We start from the raw sequence: 17,908 nt of genomic DNA on the forward strand, positions 1-17,908 counted from the left end.
GGTTCCCCCGAAGTTTTGCTTCCGAGGTCAAGGTAAGCGTGGGCGCCCCACGTTGCGCAGCGAATGGTGAGAGGAGCGTGGTGATCCGAGGTAGGATTTGGAGCTGTTAGAGGTAGAGCGAAAGGAAAGCGCGAGCAGGGAGGTGGGCTTTCCTCTGGGCTCGGGCTTACAGAGGTCGTCTAGAGGCGCTGTAGTATTGAGAGTGACGTTGAGAGGAAGAATGAAGGTAATCTCTAGTTGGGGGCTAGAGCAGAGAGGCTGCAAAGAGTAGGTGGATGCTTATGTGTGAGACTAAAGCAAAAAATGTTTATTTGGTACAAAATTTATATTTTGACTAGTGCATTTCCTAATATAACTTATGTAGATAGCTTGATTGTACACCATAAGTACTTGGAATCTCTGGTCCGTCATGAGATTTTGTTGGTTTGTACAGAGTGAAGCTCCGATGAATCCCAGAGTGATTTGATCAGTGACTGGAAAAGTATTTGCAAAGCCCCCTTCGGGGAATGGTGAGAACGGGGAGAAATTCAACTTCCCCAAGTTGAATTCTTGATATTCTCACAAGCAGTGTGGACAACCAAACCTATGGGCTGAGCCCCCAGTCTTGGGGTTTGTTCATATGAAACTTAACCCCACAGAGGATAGGTCGAGTCTACCTAGGATTCAAGCCTAAGAGTCACCCCCAGGAGAGCCTCTTTTGTTGCTCAGATGTGGCCTCTCTCTCCAGCCAACACACCAAGCAAACACTTTCCACCCTCCCCCTGTCTACATGGGACATGACTCCCAGGGGTGTGGACCTTCCTGGCAACGTGGGACAGAAATCCTAGAATGAGCTGAGACTCAGCATCAAGAGATTGAGAAAAAACCTAGAATGAGCTGAGACTCAGCATCAAGAGATTGAGAAAAAACCTAGAATGGGCTGAGACTCAGCATCAAGGGATTGAGAAAACCTTCTGGACCAAAAGGGGGAAGAGTGAAATGAGACAAAATGTCAATGGCTGACAGATTCCAGACAGAGTCGAGAGGTTATCCTGGAGGTTATTTTTATGCATTAAATAGATATCACCTTGTTATTCAAGATGTAATGGAGAGGTTGGAGGGAACTGCCTGAAAATGTAGAGCTGTGTTCCAGTAACCATGTTTCTTAATGATTGAATAATATTATAGCTTTCACAGTGTGACTGTGTGATTGTGAAAACCTTGTGTCTGATGCTCCTTTTATCTACCTTGTCAACAGATGAGTAGAACATATGGAATAAAAATAAATAATAGGGGGAACAAATGTTAAAATAAATTTAGTGTGAAATGCTAGTGATCAATGAAAGCGAGGGATAAGGGGTATGGTATGTATAATTTTTTTTTCTGTTTTCATTTTATTTCTTTTTCTGTTGTCTCTGTTTCTTTTTCTGAATTGATGCAAATGTTCTAAGAAATGATGAATATGCAACTAGGTGATATTGTGAATTACTGATTATGTGTGTGGAACGGAATCATCACGTGTTAATGTTTTAGTTCGTTTGTTAAATTGTTTTAGTAATAAGTTAATTTAAAAAAAGAGTAGGTGGATGACTGTAGAGATGAAGGCAACGAGGAGATTCCTTGGAGTGTTAGTAGAGGTGAGGAAATGAGAGACTATTGGTGTGGGGGTGGTGGAGAGGGTTATCGAGATGAGTTGATAAGGCAAAGCTGTTTAAGACAGAGATAAGGGAGACATCTAGAGGGACAATGATACGAAAGGATGGTGTAGATGGACACAGAGGTAAAGTAGCAATGTAGGGGGCTGAAGAGGGTTCAGCGGAATGTTGATGAGTGGGAGGCTTGAGGAAAGAAGCCAGTTAGAGTGAGATCTGTAGCTGTGTGTGGAGGAGCATAGTCTGACCTAGTGAAGGCACCTGAACCAAGCACCTAAAGCATTTTAAGTAGTGACTTCTTCCATTTGACTAGGAATGTGGGCCCCCCTTCGAGGTGGGTACCCCCATCGTACCCTGCTGCTCCTGCGTGGGAATTGGATGTGTCGGAGGGGTCTGCCCCGAAGCTTGGTCCCAGGACCTCCTCGCAGACGCTACAGGAAGGAGTCTCTCCCAGCCTTGGAAGTACCAGTTTTGCCTGTAACTACAACTGAAATCCGCCAATATTTGCGGGCTCATGGGATCCCCTTTCAGGATGGCCACAGCTGCCTGCGGGCACCAAGCCCTTTTCTGGGGGCCTCACCGTTCAAAGACCAGATTGGTGTAACTACTTCCTACAGCCTCTTCATTGACAAGACCACAGGCCGCTTCCTGTGCATGACCAGCCTGGCAGAAGGGAGCTGGGAGGACTTCCAGGCCAGCGTGGAGGGGCAAGGGGATGGGGCCAGGGAAGGAGTCCTACTTAGTGAGGCCCCAGAAGCTGAAGACAGTGAGGAGGTCCGGAGGATCTGGGACCGAGCAGTACCTCTCTGGGAGCTCCCTGACCCAGAGGAGGCTCAGCTGGCTCATCTGATGTTTGGCCTCAGCAAGGTGACAGAAGACACACTCAGGCGTTTCAGTGTCCGGTATCTGCGGTCTGCTCGAAGCCTTGTCTTTCCTTGGTTCTCCCCTGGAGGCCTGGGATTACGAGGCCTAAAGTTACTTGGGGCTGAAGGCCAGGGGAATGGTGTACGCTATGTGGAGACCACTATTCCCCGGCCTGGTACCTACCATAATCTGTTTGGATTACCATTGATAGGTCATCGAGATTTTGAGTTGGTACTGACGAGTCGTGAGCTGGACAGCCTGGCTTTGAGCCAGTCCACCGGGCTGCCCACCCTTGCCCTACCCCGGGGAACAGCATGCTTACCCCCTGCCTTACTCCCTTACCTCGAGCAGTTCCGACGTATTGTGCTCTGGCTAGGAGATGACCTTCGGTCCTGGGAAGCTGCCAAATTGTTTGCCCGAAAACTGAACCCCAAGCGGTGCTCCTTGGTAAGGCCTGGGGACCAGCAGCCGCGCCCCCTGGAGGCCCTGAACCAAGGCTTAAATCTTTCTCGTATCCTGCGTACTGCCCTGCCTGCCTGGCACAAGTCTATCGTATCTTTCCGGCAGCTTCGGGAGGAGGTTCTAGGAGAACTATCAAATGTGGACCAGGCAGCTGGTGTCCGCTGGAGCCGTTTCCAAGATCTCAATCGACTCTTGAAGGGGCATCGGAAGGGCGAGTTGACAGTCTTCACAGGTGACCTGGTTGGGAAGTTACTGCTTGGGGTAGAGGTGACAAAAGAATTGGGTTGATATCTAGCACAGTGGATATTACAGAACCTTGATCCATTTCTGGATGGTTTCAAGGGTAGGATTTTCCTCCCTCACCCAGGTCTGTGTTCAACTCCCTGCAGGGCCGACAGGCAGTGGAAAGACAACATTCATCAGTGAGTATGCCCTGGATCTGTGTACCCAGGGGGTGAACACACTGTGGGGTAGCTTTGAGATCGGCAACGTGAGACTAGCCCGCGTCATGCTGACACAGTTTGCTGTGGGGCGGCTAGAAGAACAACTGGACAAATACGATGAGTGGGCCGACCGCTTTGAGGACTTGCCCCTCTATTTCATGACTTTCCATGGGCAACAGAGCATCAGGTGAGGTCCCCAGACTTGTGTACTTTGTTTTCCCAGGTAGATCCCAGTACTCAGTTCCTTCTTTACTTTTCTGTCTCCAGTGGGAAATACTTTCAAGTCTCCCTAGACATGCCCAGGGTTTTCAAAGAATTCAGAGGACAGGAGAACAGCCCCCAAAAGAGTTCTCAGGGTGCTGACTCTTCTGCCTGGGATGGTCTGGAGAGTACTTCTGATCGACTCTTGAATCCATTGTCTTTTCCTCTTCCCAGGACTGTCATAAGCACAATGCAACATGCAGTCTACGTCTATGACATTTGTCATGTGGTCATCGACAATCTGCAGTTCATGATGGGTCACGAGCAGCTGTCCGCAGACAGGTGAAATCCCCCTCTTCCCTAACTGGAAACCACTTGAACAATCATGTCTTCTGGGGCAGCTGGTCTCTTGGCACACACACTGTCCTCTCTTGTTTTCTGAGATGTATGCAGGCTCATGGCACCCTACGTGCACTTCTGTCTTTATAGATGTGGAGTGTAACAGCAGGAAAGGACAGGATCCGAGTATGAGTAAGGTAGAATGGGGTTGTGACAGTTTGGGGGGATGAGAAAGAGTGAAGAGAGTATGCATGTTCTTGTCGTTCTGTCTGTGCCCATAAAACTCTTTTAAACACTTTTTTTATTGTATAACATATATACAAAGCAAAAAAAGAAAAAAAGCAATAATTTTCAAAGCACACTTCAACAGGTAGTTACAGAACAGATCCCAGAGTTTATCATGGGCTACCATTCCATCATCTCAGATTATTCCTTCTAGCTGCTCCAAAACACTGGGGGCTAGAAGGAATATTAATATAGTGATTCAGCAGCCATACTCATTCGTTAAATCCCATTTTCTCTGTTATACCTCCCCTATCTCCTTTAATCCCTCTCCCAATCTATAGGGATCTTTGGGGAATGCTTGTTCTAACTTTTTCATGTTCAGAAAGGGTGTCCACACTAAAGGATAGGGTGATGTAATTAATTGATAATCCTGGAGAGGCTGGTTCCTCTTGGTTTCCAGATTTATCTGATCTAGGAACCCTCCGGGAATTATATGTTCCAGAAATCTAGTGCATGAAACCTTTATAGAGTCTCAGTTTGAGCCCTAGGTGTTCTTAACAGTCAACAGAGTGATGTGAATTGGGGTTTAGCAAACCATGGCCATTAGGACTGCCTAACTGAAGCTTCTGTAAGAGCAGCCTCCAGAACAGCCTCTTGATTCCATCTGATCTCTCCTCTTGTCCAGTAACTTTTTTTGCTTTTTTGGGAGCAGGATTGCAGCTCAAGACTATGTCATTGGGGCCTTTCGGAAGTTTGCTACAGACAATAATTGCCACGTGACACTGGTCATACACCCCCGGAAGGAGGATGATGACAAGGAACTGCAGACAGCATCCATTTTTGGCTCGGCCAAAGTGAGTGATCTTTGGAGAGAACCAAACTTTGGTGAACAGAGTGGTCAAGTATGACCAGGGATAGCCCACAGTCAGCCTTAAATAACCTCGTTGACTATCCATTTAACAGATGGGACCGACATTAGGAATATATATGTACTCAAATACAAAAGCTGATAATAATAGTGTGTCGTTCTTCTACTCCAGCTCACATCCTCTAGTGAGGAAAAGAATAAGGTGATGATTACAACTCAATACCAATAAGTGCTGTGATAGTCAGCACACATATTTGGAGAACAAAAAGACATCTGAGTCTGCCTGGGACATCTGGGGAGACTTCTCAGAGGAGGTGTCACTGAAGTTTTGGTTGAATTTTGATGGACAGTAAATGTTAGATAATTAAAGAAATGGGCATTCTGGGCAGCAGGACCAGGGTGATTGTGGAACTTTCTGTGGATACTGAGTGCCTGTTATATGCCAGGCCTGGGTGGGGCACAGGGAATACAGGGCGAGGAGCACAAATTACATGCCACAATGGAACAAACAAGTTGCTGGGGAGAAGAAAAATGCAGCAGTCGAAAAATGGTGGCACTTTCTTCATTTAGGGTAGTAGTAGAAGAATGGTCTCAGATGAAGCATGGGACATTTAAAACAAGACCTGAATGACGAGGAGATGCCGGGGTTGGGTGGGGTGGCTGGCTATGGAGAAGAAGGGTTATAAGCAGAGGAAAACATCAGGTACAAAGTCTTTAGCCCACAGTGAACTCCTTGTCAAAGAACTGAAAAGATTAGAGTAGTCCTAGCATGTAGGTCAATAGTTCAGAAAGCTGTGGTAATTTCTGCCTCTCTCATATGTCTTTTCACCCCTTCCTTCTTTCTTCTGCTCCCTGCACCCCCCTCCCCGCCAACCTCCAGGCAAGCCAGGAAGCAGACAATGTTCTAATCCTGCAGGACAGGAAGCTGGTAACTGGACCAGGGAAGCGGTATCTGCAGGTGTCCAAGAACCGCTTTGATGGAGATGTAGGTGTCTTTCCACTTGAGTTTAACAAGAGCTCCCTCACCTTCTCCATCCCACCAAAGAGCAAGGTCCGGCTCAAGAAGATCAAGGATGACAATGGGCTAGTGGCCAAAAAGCCTTCGTCTGGCAAAAAGGGGGCTGTGCCCCAGAACTCTGAGGCTGGCCCGGGTCAGGCCTCCAACCCCTATCAGCCAGACACCCCCCAGCCTTCTAGGTGAAGGGTGTACAAAGCTGGACACTAAAGTGAGCCTGATGGGACAAGTTGGAACATAGACTCTTTCTTGGCCCTCTGTGAGGGCTGCCTCTGTGCTGTGGTCCTGAAGCTATGGGCTCCTCTCAGTCTCAAGGGCCTAGGCTAGGGCAGGATTCCATAGGAAGAGCGTTCAATTCTGCAGACTTTGCTTTAGGTCGTGGGAATACATCACTGAGCAAGACAGATGTGGTCCTATTCTGTAGAACCTGCATTCTGGTGCAGGAGCTAAGATAAACAATGAATAAAAGAACAGAGAACATAATTTTAGATAATGGAAATGCTATAAAGAAAATTTAAAAAACAGCTATGTGATAAAGAATGTTCACAGGCTAGTTTCAGTTAAGTGATCTGAAAAGACCTCTGAGCAGAGGACACTTGAGTTGGGGTCTGAAGAACGGGAAGGAGCAAGTCATGTGAATACCTAGAGGAAGCAGGCTCCAGATAGAAGGAAGAAGAAATACAAAGGCCCTGGGTTGGGAATGAGCAAATTGAGTTCAAGAAAGTGGTGTCAGGCCCCTCATCTTGGAGGGGATTAAGAGGCTCCTTGATGCAGCTCCCGCCTAGGCTTTCAGAGCTGAAGCATGATATGGTAGGTACTAGGCCCCCCCCGTTCCCCACTTTGTGGGGCTGTCATGAGCTGGCATTAGCTAGAATTGGCATCCTAGGTCCTTGGCCCTGGACTATCAGGACCCAACAGGTAGGAGCTACCTCCCCTGGATTGCTTGGCAGCAGCCATGAACCCAAAGAGCCTGCCACCTGGGCACTAATTCCAGGTAAGCTGCTTTAGACAAACAGTAGTGCTGGAGTGGATGCAGTTATGACTTTTTATAAAGCCTTTTCCAATTTTACTGAAAAAGAATGTTTTTCACTGCCTTTGTTTCTGTGCTTTTTTTTTTTTCTGTCCACCAGGTGTCCCCAGTGTATAACTGGACTCACACTTTGAATTGGGAGTGGAGGGGAGGGGATCTCCTTCCCCACTCCTGGCCTTTGAGTTGTGGGCTCCCAAGGGAGAAGGGGCATTGAAAGACCCTCACCCCTACCCATATAGCTCTTCTGGGCCTAGGGAAGACAAGTGTGTCCTTATCCCTAACTCCTTGAGGAACTCCATGTTGTTCGTAGCAGAGGAGTGGGTCTCTGGGCTACTCAGACCCTGTCTGGTCAGCTGTTCTCTGTGATGTGAGGCACTCGCTGACCACCTTCAGTGTTCACTTAGACCCAGCATATTCTTATCTTGCCGTCATTTCCCTATTCCTTGTACCCTCTTGGTGTTTTTCTTATGTTAGTGTGCATCAGTACTCCTGGGGATCTTGTTAAAAATTCAGAACCCAGGCCCACACGCCCCACACCCTCACTTCCTGCTACACATACATTTCTAATTCCAGAGGTTTGGGGAGGGGTTTAAGAACCCTCATTTTTAACAAGCCCTGCAGGAAATTGCAAACAGGTGAACTGAGATCCTGTCAGAAATATTCCTAAATGATGACATTTTCCTGTCTCACTTTCTGTATCCAGTTTCTCTTTAGAGTTGCCCATTTGTTTTTGAAAGCGTGGGGGAGAATGCAAGATGTTCAGAGGGGGCTGGGGAGAAGCCTTTTATTTAGGTGGGAGAAAGGTTTCCTGCTCTCTGGAGGCAGGGCTGCCATGTAAAGTTCTCCCTGTCAGCTTAAGAGCGTGCTCCTGGGACTCCATGGAAGGCCTGAGGTCTCTGGTCTATAGTGTGTGACAGCTGTGGCCAGATACCTCTCCTGAAACAGACTCCAGAGCAAAGCTGCTGCAAAGCTGTTCTCTGTGGGGCAAAACTTGGGAGGTAGCTCCTCCAGGGCCTCCCTTCTTGGGGGTCTCTCTCCCAGACTGGCTGGAGCCAGGCCTCCCTAATCCTGCAGTAATCATTCCCAGCCGCTGGCTGGCCCAGGCCTCATCCAAACTCAAACACTGGATGTCAGCTATGCCTGCCAGATGCTCAGAACTCCAGGTCAGTCCTACCTACAAAGACAGAGGTTTCACATCCTGGTCCCCCTTGAACACATGGTGTGTTTTCAGGAAATCCTTCAGGAGTTTCCAGTGGGCTAGTGGGAATTCGGGCTAGAGGGGCTCTCTGCATCCTGTGTAAGGTCCCTGGGAGTCACTGTCTACACACCCATTCAAAGTACATTAAGGCATATTACCTGGGATAGGGCTGGACTCTGTCTACCTCCAAGTGAATGCTAAGAATCTCCCCGATTGCTCAAGAATGGCCTGGTCAAGCAGGGTCCAGGTGGATCTGCAGCTTTGTCCTCAGATTACAGTGTCTGTATGTGTCACACTTGGCTGGGAGGAGGGGTCTCCACGGTGAGGGAACAGTTTTGGTCCTCCAGCAGCTTACTCTCAAATGTAGATGAGTTTGAGAATGGACTACACTCACCAGTCTCCTGCAGCCCAACTACTCAGGTTGTAAATATAGCCCAGATTCCTGCAGACATTATAGTCTATGCCTTCCCATCCGCTGCTTTGGGTGTATGGAGAGAGGGAGCACTTAGTGCCTCCCTAAGATAAAGGCCAACTTCCTGTTTGTGCCTGTGGGTGGGACTTTATGAGTCTAAGGGAAGCTTGGCCATGCCCTGTGGAGGCTAGAACTGGCAGACCTCACCTGGGCAGGCACCTACTTCGGGGAAGGGGGTGGTGCTCTGTTCTGCTTGGGCAGCCCCAAGGGGGGAGGGGGGCTGTTTTTGGTGAAACCCGAGCTTTCTTTGTCTGCTTCTCAGGGATTTTCCTGTGTTTGGGGAGTGGGCTGAGAGTAGACCCTGTTGGGCTCTCTAAGGAGAGGGGTGGGGTGGCAGACTCAAGTCCCATAATCAGCGTTGTTAGGACAGCCAGGTCGTTTAGCTCTCCATCACGTGCTGTTCGCCCCTTCCCCAGGTCAAAGCCAAGTCCAGGTTGCCGGTGAAGTCAGAGACCTAAAGGGCAAACTCGAGGCACTGCCCAACTACAGGGTCGGCTGTAGAAGGGGTGCTGGGCAGACCACTCCCCTCCCTGAGTCAGGGGCGCGGCCTCCACCGCTCCGCCCCGCTCCACCCGGCCCGGCCAGGAGGGCGAAGGGAGCCGGGAGCCGGGAGTCCAGAACAGGCTTGGGAGCCGGCGGGTCGGCCGCGAGGAGGTGCCCGCGCTGGAGCTGGCGCGGGGCCGGAGCTGGAGCTGCGGCGCAGCTGGCGTTTGGTGAGTGGTGGGGGAATACCCGCCTCCCACACCCCGCTCCGGAGCGAACTTTCCCCGTCTGGGAAGCTGGAGATAGGGGCGGAGTGGGGTCCTCCTCCTGTGGGACGCAGGAGAGGGAGTCTGAATAGGAGGCGACGCAGATACTCACACTGGCGGGCCCACACACGTGTGCACACCGATCCCCGCACGTACTTGGGACACACGAACACACGTGCACTCAAGAACGGATGCAGCCAGTGGGTTACCCTTGCAGTTGCAGGGGCACGCCACCGGCCCGCGCGGACCCCCGGCGGGCAGGGCACTCTGCTGTCGCGTACTTGGCGGGGGTAGGGGGAAGAGGCCGCCCCGTGACCGCCGACGGGGGCGGGTCGGGTGGGACGCATCCGGAGGTTCCTGCTTCCCGGCCGCCTGCAGGTGAAGACTAAGACGTAAACAGGCGCCGAGCACGTGATCGCGGCGCAGCCTAGTGGCTGTGCTTCCCCCACCCCCGCCGAAGGCCCGGGACCGCCTCTTTCAGTTCGGGGCGAGTCTGCAAGGTCCCACTCGGGGCTGTATTCCATTCTACGCCTCGAACCTGGAGCAATGATAAGCCTTTCCCTAGAAAAGGGACACATCGCCCCCTGGAGGCAGGGTGGCTCGGAGGACCGGGAACGTAGGGCTGGGATGGGGTTACCTGGGCTCCTCGCCCTCCCTCCCCAGGACACGTTCGTGGTGTCTCATCCCTGAAGGTATCGGAGGGGGCCTTCGCCTTGATGGCCGTCCCTTCCCTCCAGCCCAGGGAGCAGCTGTCTGAGCATCTGTGGATCACCTTCCTACCAACCCACCGCCCTCTTGCAGGACTGGGAGCTCCTCCCCGCGATGTAGAACAGAATGCCCGCCCCTGTAAGATTGGAAGTCCCCACCCCCGCCCAGTGAACGCAGGAGTGTAAACACCCCTCAATACCACCGTTTTAGTAGAAGGGAGGATGAGCGCCAGCCTCCAGCCCGGGGAATGAGGGAGTGGGCAGCGGCTTTATACCCCCTCCCCCCTCCACGCGCACACGCTGAGCCCAACTGCTGCCTGAGTTTCTGCGCCGGCTGCCGGGAAGGGGCGGAGGCTCTAAATGTCCCGGGAGGCTGGGATCAGGGCAAGGCCAGAAGAGGTGGTCTCCAGTGGGGAGAGAGCCTCCGTCTGGTTCTTGCGTGGCTGAGGGTCTGGGGTGAGCCTGAGGGTGGCTGGGCTGTGTTTCCCTTTCCAGGGAAAAAGAAAGAAAAACAACCCTTTCCATAAAGCTAAAAATAGAATTGAGAGCCCGGCCAGGGCTGTGGCCTGCGGCGCGATGGGGGGGGGGGGGGGTGCTCCTTCCTGGGGCGGAGCGAGCCCTAGCTAGGCCTTGGCGCTGGGGGGCGGGGAGGGGACTGTCCTTGCCCAGGGTGCGGACATCAGCTGACCTGACCAGGTCGTAGAGACCCCTATGGGAAAGTCCGTGTGGAAGGATATGTTTGTGAAACATGATGTGTATGTGTGAGAAGCTGTGAGAGCAACTGTGAGTGCCTGTCAATGTGTGGAAGATGCTTGGGACACCAAATGTATTTGTGACTGGGCGTGAAGACTGTGCCAAACAAGATGTGTGACACTGTGTCTGTGTGTGAGTTGGCCTGAAAGATTACTGGGAGAAGGAACATGAGACGGAATGATGGATGAGACAGTGTGTGGGTGTTAAAAAGATTGTGTTTATTTGCGAGAGGCTGAGAGTATTTGTGACCCTGGGAAAGACTGGAATGTGGTCTCCTGTGAGGATGGTGTAGGTTTGGACTGTAGGTTTGGAACGGGTCGCCCCAGTAACTGTGTGTGTGTGGGGGGGGGGGGGCAAGGGCCGCCTCTTTTCAAGCTTCTTGGCTCCGAAAGAAGGCTGGAAAGCACGGAGTCTCGCCGGGCGCAGATCTGGGCTGGGGCGGGAGAGGGCAGTTCTGGAGAGAGAGATGGGGGCCCGCACGGCGGGTGGAGGGGGCTGGGTGTGTTCTCCCAACCAGCCGCCAGGTGGCGTCGCTTCCCCCAATCCAAGTGTACCGCCCTCAACCCGCTGGGGGTGGGGCAGGCACGGACCGAGCCTCGCCCCCAGACTGGTGCCGGGGCATAGGGCCTCGACAGCAGGAAGGGGGTTTGCAGCGGACCCTCGACCTCCCCGTCTGGACTCTGAAGCAGGAGAGTGTGTCTTGGGGAGAGGCTTCGACTAGAGAAGCGAATGGGGGCGGGGTGGCCGCCGTCACGCCTGGCCCTTTGTGCTGGAACAATGACCAGCTGCCGCCGGTCCTGGGGCCCTAGCGTGGGGAGAGAGTGACCCGCCGCTGCCGAGTCCTGAGCCCACCGAACCCCCAGGACCATAGACACCAAGCCTCAGAGGGAGGGATCCTGATTCCCGCTGTGCTGCTCCTGCGTGTGCCCCGTTGGACACGCGTGACGTGGGGGTGCTTGCGCGTGTCGGCGTCTGGGGGCGGGGCCGCCCGTCGGACCCCTCCCCCGCGCTGCCCCGCCCACTCGGCCCGGGCGCCGGCTGGCCCCGCGGGTGGGGGGGCGCCGCGGAGGAGGGGCCGGGGCCGGGTCGGGCCCGGCCGCCCGACTGGCCGTGCGCGGGCTGGAGCCGCGCTGCGCGCTGGTGGAGCGCTGGGGGCGGCCCGGGGCTGAGCATGGAGCAGCGCGGCGGAGGTGAGGGGGGGCCGGGGCTGGGAGGTGAGAGGAGGCGCCCCGAACTTCTCCGCGGTGGAGGTCCAGTGGGGAGCCAGCATTCCACAGCTGCCCCTACTTTATGGAAGCCAGGGGAGGGGACGGGGAAGGGACGGGGAAGGGAGGGCTTTGGGGACTGTTGAGGGTGGGTTGGGGGCGCCCGGTTTCCAGTCGCCGGATGGGAACTCGTGATCCCAGACTTGATACCGCTTGGCTGGTCTCTGGAGTTTGGGTCGGGGGAGACCTTCCCCAACTCTTCAGCCCCCAAGTCAGGTCTGTGGGAGCCGGGACCTCTTTGGGCTTGGTTGAACCCCAGCCCACTGAAGGGGGGTCCCTAGGCCAGAGCGATTACTCAGGGAACGCTGGAAAGGTGGGGAGGACCGGGGGTTCCCTTTCCCCACAGCCACAAACGCATTTCTCAAAATGGAGCCTCGGTTTGCCCCTCCTTCTCTCTCCGCCCCAAGAGCGGGAGCCGGTGGCCTGGCCTGGCTTTCCAGATGCCTGGCTCTCCTGAGCGTCCAGTTCCCAGGGTCTGGCTTTAGGTCCCTCTGGGTTCCGGACCCCACAACTCCGTGGGGTTCAGGGGCCCTGGCTCACAGGGTCTGCCTGTCTCCTTGTCTGCCTGACCCTACCAGCCTCTCTAAGTCTTTGTCTCTTGTGTTTTGGGCCCCTGTGTTTCTCTTTAGTTTTCACTTTCTCAGTGCTCACCAAAGTGGGGAGATGCAGACAGAGGTACCAGCCCCCAAGGCCCCCTAAGACCCCTCTTGCTCACTGTTCTCTCCATGCCCTGGAGTGGCCCTGAAGAGGGAGCAGAGTTGAAGGAGGGAGGGTTCTAAGGGCCTTGCCCAGGGCCAGGACTTGTGGGGTGGTCTCAGCCCTGGGCACTGCAGAGAGGCCTAAGGCTCTTCCCTGGGTCCTGCTCGCCCCCTACCCCCAGCTTCCAGCTCCTCCCCCCTGACTGGACACTCTCCTGGCTCTCAGTGTCTTTTGACTTGGTTGTGGGGGGGAGTTAACTTAATGGAGAAAGAAAGGAACAGATCAGGTAGAGTCAGATAATATGCCTCTCCTCTCCCTGCTCTTCAGTCAGGGGAGAAAAGCAGGCTGCCATTCACCAGTTGGCTCTGCATGCCACCCATGCTCCTTTCCACACATGGTCACAGTCACATACACTTGTACATACTTACTTCCCTAGTCATGCATATACTCGTGTAACCTATACACAAGTTAACATATTAACTCTGTGTTTACAGATATATACTGATATATCTGTCCAAACATATTCTCTCATATATTCACACTCATATGCCACAAATTCATTTAAACGTATGCATTCATAACTTTCTCATACTTTCTTAATAGGCACTTCGTATCTACACACATACCTTTTTGTAAGATATTAATTCACACATATGCTCACGTATATATGAATGTACTGATACATCTATCCAAACATATATATATCACACACACACACTCATCTATGATGTTTTCACACACATTTCCACTTGTATATACATACACAGCGCTCCATTTTATGCTCCTGTGTCAAACACGCACACACCTACTCCCACACAATTCCCTGTCCATTTCTTGGCCACTGCTTTGCATGATGACTTCAGCAGATGCCTAAGGCCTGGTCATCAGCCTCGGGATTGGGGAGGGAGTTCCGGGTGGAGGCTACTGTCCTTTTCCAGGAAGGAGCAGGGTCTGGAGAGGTGGAGCCGTCTTCCCCAGGCTCCAGGGAAGTAAGATCTTGGAACAGCTGCCAGAGGTGATGGTGGGGCGTTTGGTTTGGAAGGAAGTGTTGAAGGAGGGGTTTTGCCTTCATCCCATAAGGGTTACTCTGGGCAACCATCTATAGCTGGAAGGTTTCCTAGAGGTTGTCAGTGGGGCAGGGGCTATGTAGACTTCTTTAGGCGTGGCTGGCTGGGTATGGGGAGGCTTGGAGTTGTCACAGAAGCAAGCATGAGCCTGCATCTACTTCTGGAAGACAGGAGACCCAGAGGGCCCCTGTGGACTCCCAAACAGCTCTGGGTTTCTTGTTTGGCCAGCTCTATCCTTGCCGCCTCTCTGTCTGGGAGAAACTGAGGCCCAGCTGGGGGAGGCTGGGCAGTGCCTGGCCTTGGCTCTTTGTTCCCTAATTACCATCTGAGTTGTTGATGGCATCCCCGAGGTTGCCTCTGCCCAAACTGCCCTTTAATGAGGCCATCTGTCCCACGGGACCAGGGACCTCTGCAGGGAGCTAGCCTGAGTCTTGGCCTCTGTGGGAGGTACAAGTTTGGCTTGGACCTGGATGCTGTGTGACCATGCATACCACGCAGGCCTCCCATCCCCCACATCATCTGCTCTTTATACTCAGTCCTTGGCCTGTTGAGACCAGAGCTGAGCAGTGGTCTGGGGCCCCAGGAAAGTTGAGGTTCATGCTGATGGCTTGGAGGAAGAGCTTTAGGGAGGGATCACGGCTGGTTACTGTTGGAGAGGGTGTTAGGTTTAGCCTGGGGCAAGGGGTCGGGAGGTGACTCGGGGCCTGGTACAGGGAGGAAGCTCAAGGCATCTGGACATAGGAAGGGACTCTGACACCACTGTCCTGTCCATAGGTTGCCCTGGAGGCGCTTGGCCAGGCCTGAGTCTCTGCCATCATGGCCATCGTGCAGACTCTGCCTGTGCCCCTGGAGCCCGCTCCTGAGGCTACCACTGCCCCACAAGCTCCAGCCATGGGCAGCGTGAGCAGTCTCATCTCGGGCCGGCCCTGCCCTGGCGGGCCAGCTCCTCCCCGCCACCACGGCCCCTCTGGGCCCACCTTCTTCCGCCAGCAGGATGGGCTGCTCCGGGGTGGCTATGGGGCACAGGAGCCTTTGTGCCCAGCTGTACCCCCGAGAAAGGCTGTCCCAGGCACGACCTTCACCTACATCAATGAGGACTTCCGGACAGAATCACCACCCAGCCCGAGCAGTGACGTGGAGGACGCCCGGGAGCAGCAGGCCCGCCATGCCCATCTCCGTGGTCCACCACCCAAACTCATCCCTGTCTCTGGGAAACTGGAGAAGGTGAGAACCAACGCTTCCTTTGGGGACAGGATAAAGTCAGGAGCCCCCTGGGGAAGCTGGAATTGGGAAGCCGGAATTGGGAAGCCTGTTTGGAGAAAAGAGCATGGGCTTCAGAGTCATCAGATCTGGGTTCTGATACCAGCCCTGCCTCATTCCGGCTGTGTGACCTCAGGAAAGGCACTAAATCTCTCTGAGCTTCAGTTTCTCTATCTATGAAATGAAGATTCTAGGTTAGCCCTCCTAGAATGGTTGTGAGAATTGAATAAAAAAATGTAGATAAAGTATCTAGCATAGTGCCTGACGCACAGCATGTACTCAGTAAATATTAGCTGCTCAATAAATGCTAGCTGCTTAAATTATTGTTACTACAGCTATGTGTTTGACTTGGGGCAAAGCCTTTAACCTCACTGAGCCTCCATTTCCTCATGTAGAATATGTAGGTAGTGTTGCTTTTTGCTCCTATGGTTATTGTAAGGATTAGAGCTGAATGTTTTAAAGCCGTCACTTAGTAGACCCTCAGCCTGTGGTTGTAATTATTATTAATACGTGGAGATTGGGAACCCCAGACGGGAGGGCAGGGGCTGCCGTAAGGGCTTTAAAAGACTGGACAGCTCATCCCAGTGTCACATGGCCGCTCATTTCAGAACATGGAGAAAATCCTGATCCGCCCAACAGCCTTCAAGCCAGTGCTGCCCAAGCCTCGAGGGGCACCGTCCCTACCTAGCTTCCTGGGTCCTCGGGCTACAGGGCTCTCTGGGAGCCAGGGCAGCCTGACACAGCTGTTTGGCGGTCCTGCCTCCTCCTCCTCCTCTTCTTCCTCCTCCTCCGCTGCCGACAAGCCCCTGGCCTTGAGCGGCTGGGCCAGTGGCTGCCCATCGGGAACACTGTCTGACTCTGGCCGGAACTCGCTGTCCAGCCTGCCCACCTACAGCACTGGGGGCGCTGACCCAGCCACCAACTCCCCCGGTGGGCACCTGCCCTCCCATGGCCCTGGGCGGGGGGCACTGCCTGGCCCAGCCCGAGGGGCCCCTACCGGGCCCTCCCACTCAGACAGTGGCCGATCTTCCTCCAGTAAGAGCACGGGCTCCCTGGGGGGCCGTGTGCCTGGGGGGCTCTTGGGCAATGGTCCCCGGGCCTCCCCTGACAGCAGCTCCTGTGGGGAGCGCTCACCCCCACCCCCGCCCCCTCCACCCCCATCGGACGAGGCCCTGCTGCAGTGTGTCCTGGAAGGGAAGCTCCGCGATCGGGAGGCAGAGCTGCAGCAGCTGCAGGACAGTCTGGACGAGAGCAAGGCGAACTTGTGCCAGGTGTGGTCAGCAGCGATGATGGAGGGTGGCGTGGCTGAGCACCCAAAGGTGCTGGGAATCCAAGAAACATTTTCATTTGTGCTGAAGGTGGGAGTGGGGTGGGAATTGTTAGGCAGGTGTAGCTGTGATCCTACCCTCATCCCACTTCCAGCTTAACCTACCAAGTGGTGAGAAGTCTGACGGCATGGATTCAAATCTGGCACTGCCATTTACTCTCTTTTGGACTTGAGCAAGTTATTTACCCTTACTGAGCCTCAGTTTCCTCATCCATGAGTGGGATATTTCCAATTTCAGAGGGTTATTATGAGGATTAAATAAGGCAAAGAGTATAAAGTGCTTGGAATAATGCCTAGTACCTAGGCAGTGCTATATGAGTGCTTGATGTGGTTGTTTTTATTGGTGACTATTATAACTATAGCGCCATAGTTATCACTATTATTTATAGTATGCTCTCCCCTGCCTGGGCCCAGGGGAGTGGACCACCAGAGTGGTCAGTAAGTGGGGAGTCAGGGGCAGCCAGGGTTCAGGGTTTGGGGAGCTGCCCAGGACCCAGTCTGCTTTTCGCCTACAGGTGTACGAGGAGCGACAGCGGCACTGGCAGCGAGAGCGCGAGGCCCTGCGAGAGGATTCTGCTACCCAGGCCCAGCAGGTGGCTCAGCGGGCACAGCGGGCCCAACAGCTGCTGCAGCTGCAGGTGTTCCAGCTGCAGCAGGAGAAGCGGCAGTTGCAGGACGACTTTGCACAGCTGCTGCAGGAGCGCGAGCAGCTAGAACGGCGCTGTGCCACCTTTGAGCGGGAGCAGCGGGAACTGGGGCCACGGCTCGAGGAAACCAAGTGGGAGGTGGGCCAGACCGGGAGAGGTGGGGAGCGGGGTCACGAAGGGACAAGCCCTAGAGAAAGGGACCCAGCCACATGCACCCTCAGTCTGCTACCTACAGAGGGCCTCACCTTCCTGAGATGAGGACCCCCTCTGGTGTCCCTTTCTGGGTGGGCATCTCCTCATTGGTTTGGTCTAGTGCCCATGTAGCAGGAATATTCATGTCCTACCACCTTCTGACCAATAATAAGAATGTAGTGCTTGGTACTGGCCATGCACTATTCTAAACATGTCACCTAGAGTTTTTTGTTCAAGCCTTGCAACAATCCTATGAGGTAGGTTCTGTTATTATCCCCATTTATAGATGAGGAAACTGAGGCCCAGAAAGGCTTGAGCCCAAAATCGTACCTACCAAGTGGCAGAGCTGAGATTTGAACCCAAGCATCATGGTTCTGTCTGTACTGCCTCTCAACTGGAAATGTGGGCACTGTCCTTGAAGCTCCTATCCCTGCCACACCTACCAGCACCCAGTCCTCAGGGCTAGATGGTACTTCCACATTGCCCATGACGAT

At 53.5% G+C, this 17,908-nt stretch overlaps 2 protein-coding genes and 1 long non-coding RNA gene across 11 annotated transcripts in view; 2 read left to right on the forward strand and 1 right to left on the reverse strand.

Annotated features, from left to right (window-relative positions):
- On the forward strand, positions 1-7,161 carry TWNK (twinkle mtDNA helicase). 4 transcript variants are annotated; one of them, XM_077125755.1, is made up of 7 exons: positions 7-90; positions 1,945-2,942; positions 3,063-3,189; positions 3,347-3,587; positions 3,836-3,943; positions 4,878-5,019; positions 5,914-7,161. In XM_077125755.1, the coding sequence occupies exons 2-7, from the start codon at positions 1,947-1,949 to the stop codon at positions 6,232-6,234; spliced, it is 1,935 nt and encodes a 644-aa protein (XP_076981870.1). In that variant the 5' UTR covers positions 7-90; positions 1,945-1,946; the 3' UTR covers positions 6,235-7,161. The 4 variants fall into 4 exon arrangements, with proteins under 4 accessions (XP_076981869.1, XP_076981870.1, XP_076981868.1 ...); XM_077125754.1 differs by having other exon boundaries at positions 1-32; positions 1,945-3,189; XM_077125753.1 differs by having other exon boundaries at positions 1,945-3,189.
- On the reverse strand, positions 1,401-10,756 carry LOC143654171 (uncharacterized). The gene is made up of 3 exons (XR_013161698.1): positions 10,135-10,756; positions 8,435-9,869; positions 1,401-6,494 (listed from the first exon to the last, which is right to left on the reverse strand). It is a non-coding gene; the product is annotated as an uncharacterized LOC143654171 (long non-coding RNA).
- LZTS2 (leucine zipper tumor suppressor 2) overlaps positions 9,305-17,908 on the forward strand; it is a 10,156-nt gene continuing 1,552 nt past the window's right edge. The window contains exons 1-4 of one of the 6 annotated variants that reach the window (XM_077125758.1): positions 9,305-9,461; positions 14,763-15,212; positions 15,857-16,519; positions 17,091-17,360. In XM_077125758.1, the coding sequence (XP_076981873.1) occupies positions 14,805-15,212; positions 15,857-16,519; positions 17,091-17,360 (1,341 nt within the window). In that variant the 5' untranslated portion in view covers positions 9,305-9,461; positions 14,763-14,804. Of the gene's footprint in view, positions 9,462-10,402; positions 10,661-10,857; positions 10,901-11,496; positions 11,651-12,037; positions 12,148-12,311; positions 12,439-14,762; positions 15,213-15,856; positions 16,520-17,090; positions 17,361-17,908 lie in introns of those variants that run through there. The other 5 variants (XM_077125762.1, XM_077125760.1, XM_077125759.1 and 2 more) reach the window with 5 other exon arrangements.

The sequence above is a fragment of the Tamandua tetradactyla genome, chromosome 13 (genome assembly GCF_023851605.1).
Source record: "Tamandua tetradactyla isolate mTamTet1 chromosome 13, mTamTet1.pri, whole genome shotgun sequence".
In the NCBI taxonomy this organism is placed as follows: Eukaryota; Metazoa; Chordata; class Mammalia; order Pilosa; family Myrmecophagidae; genus Tamandua; species Tamandua tetradactyla.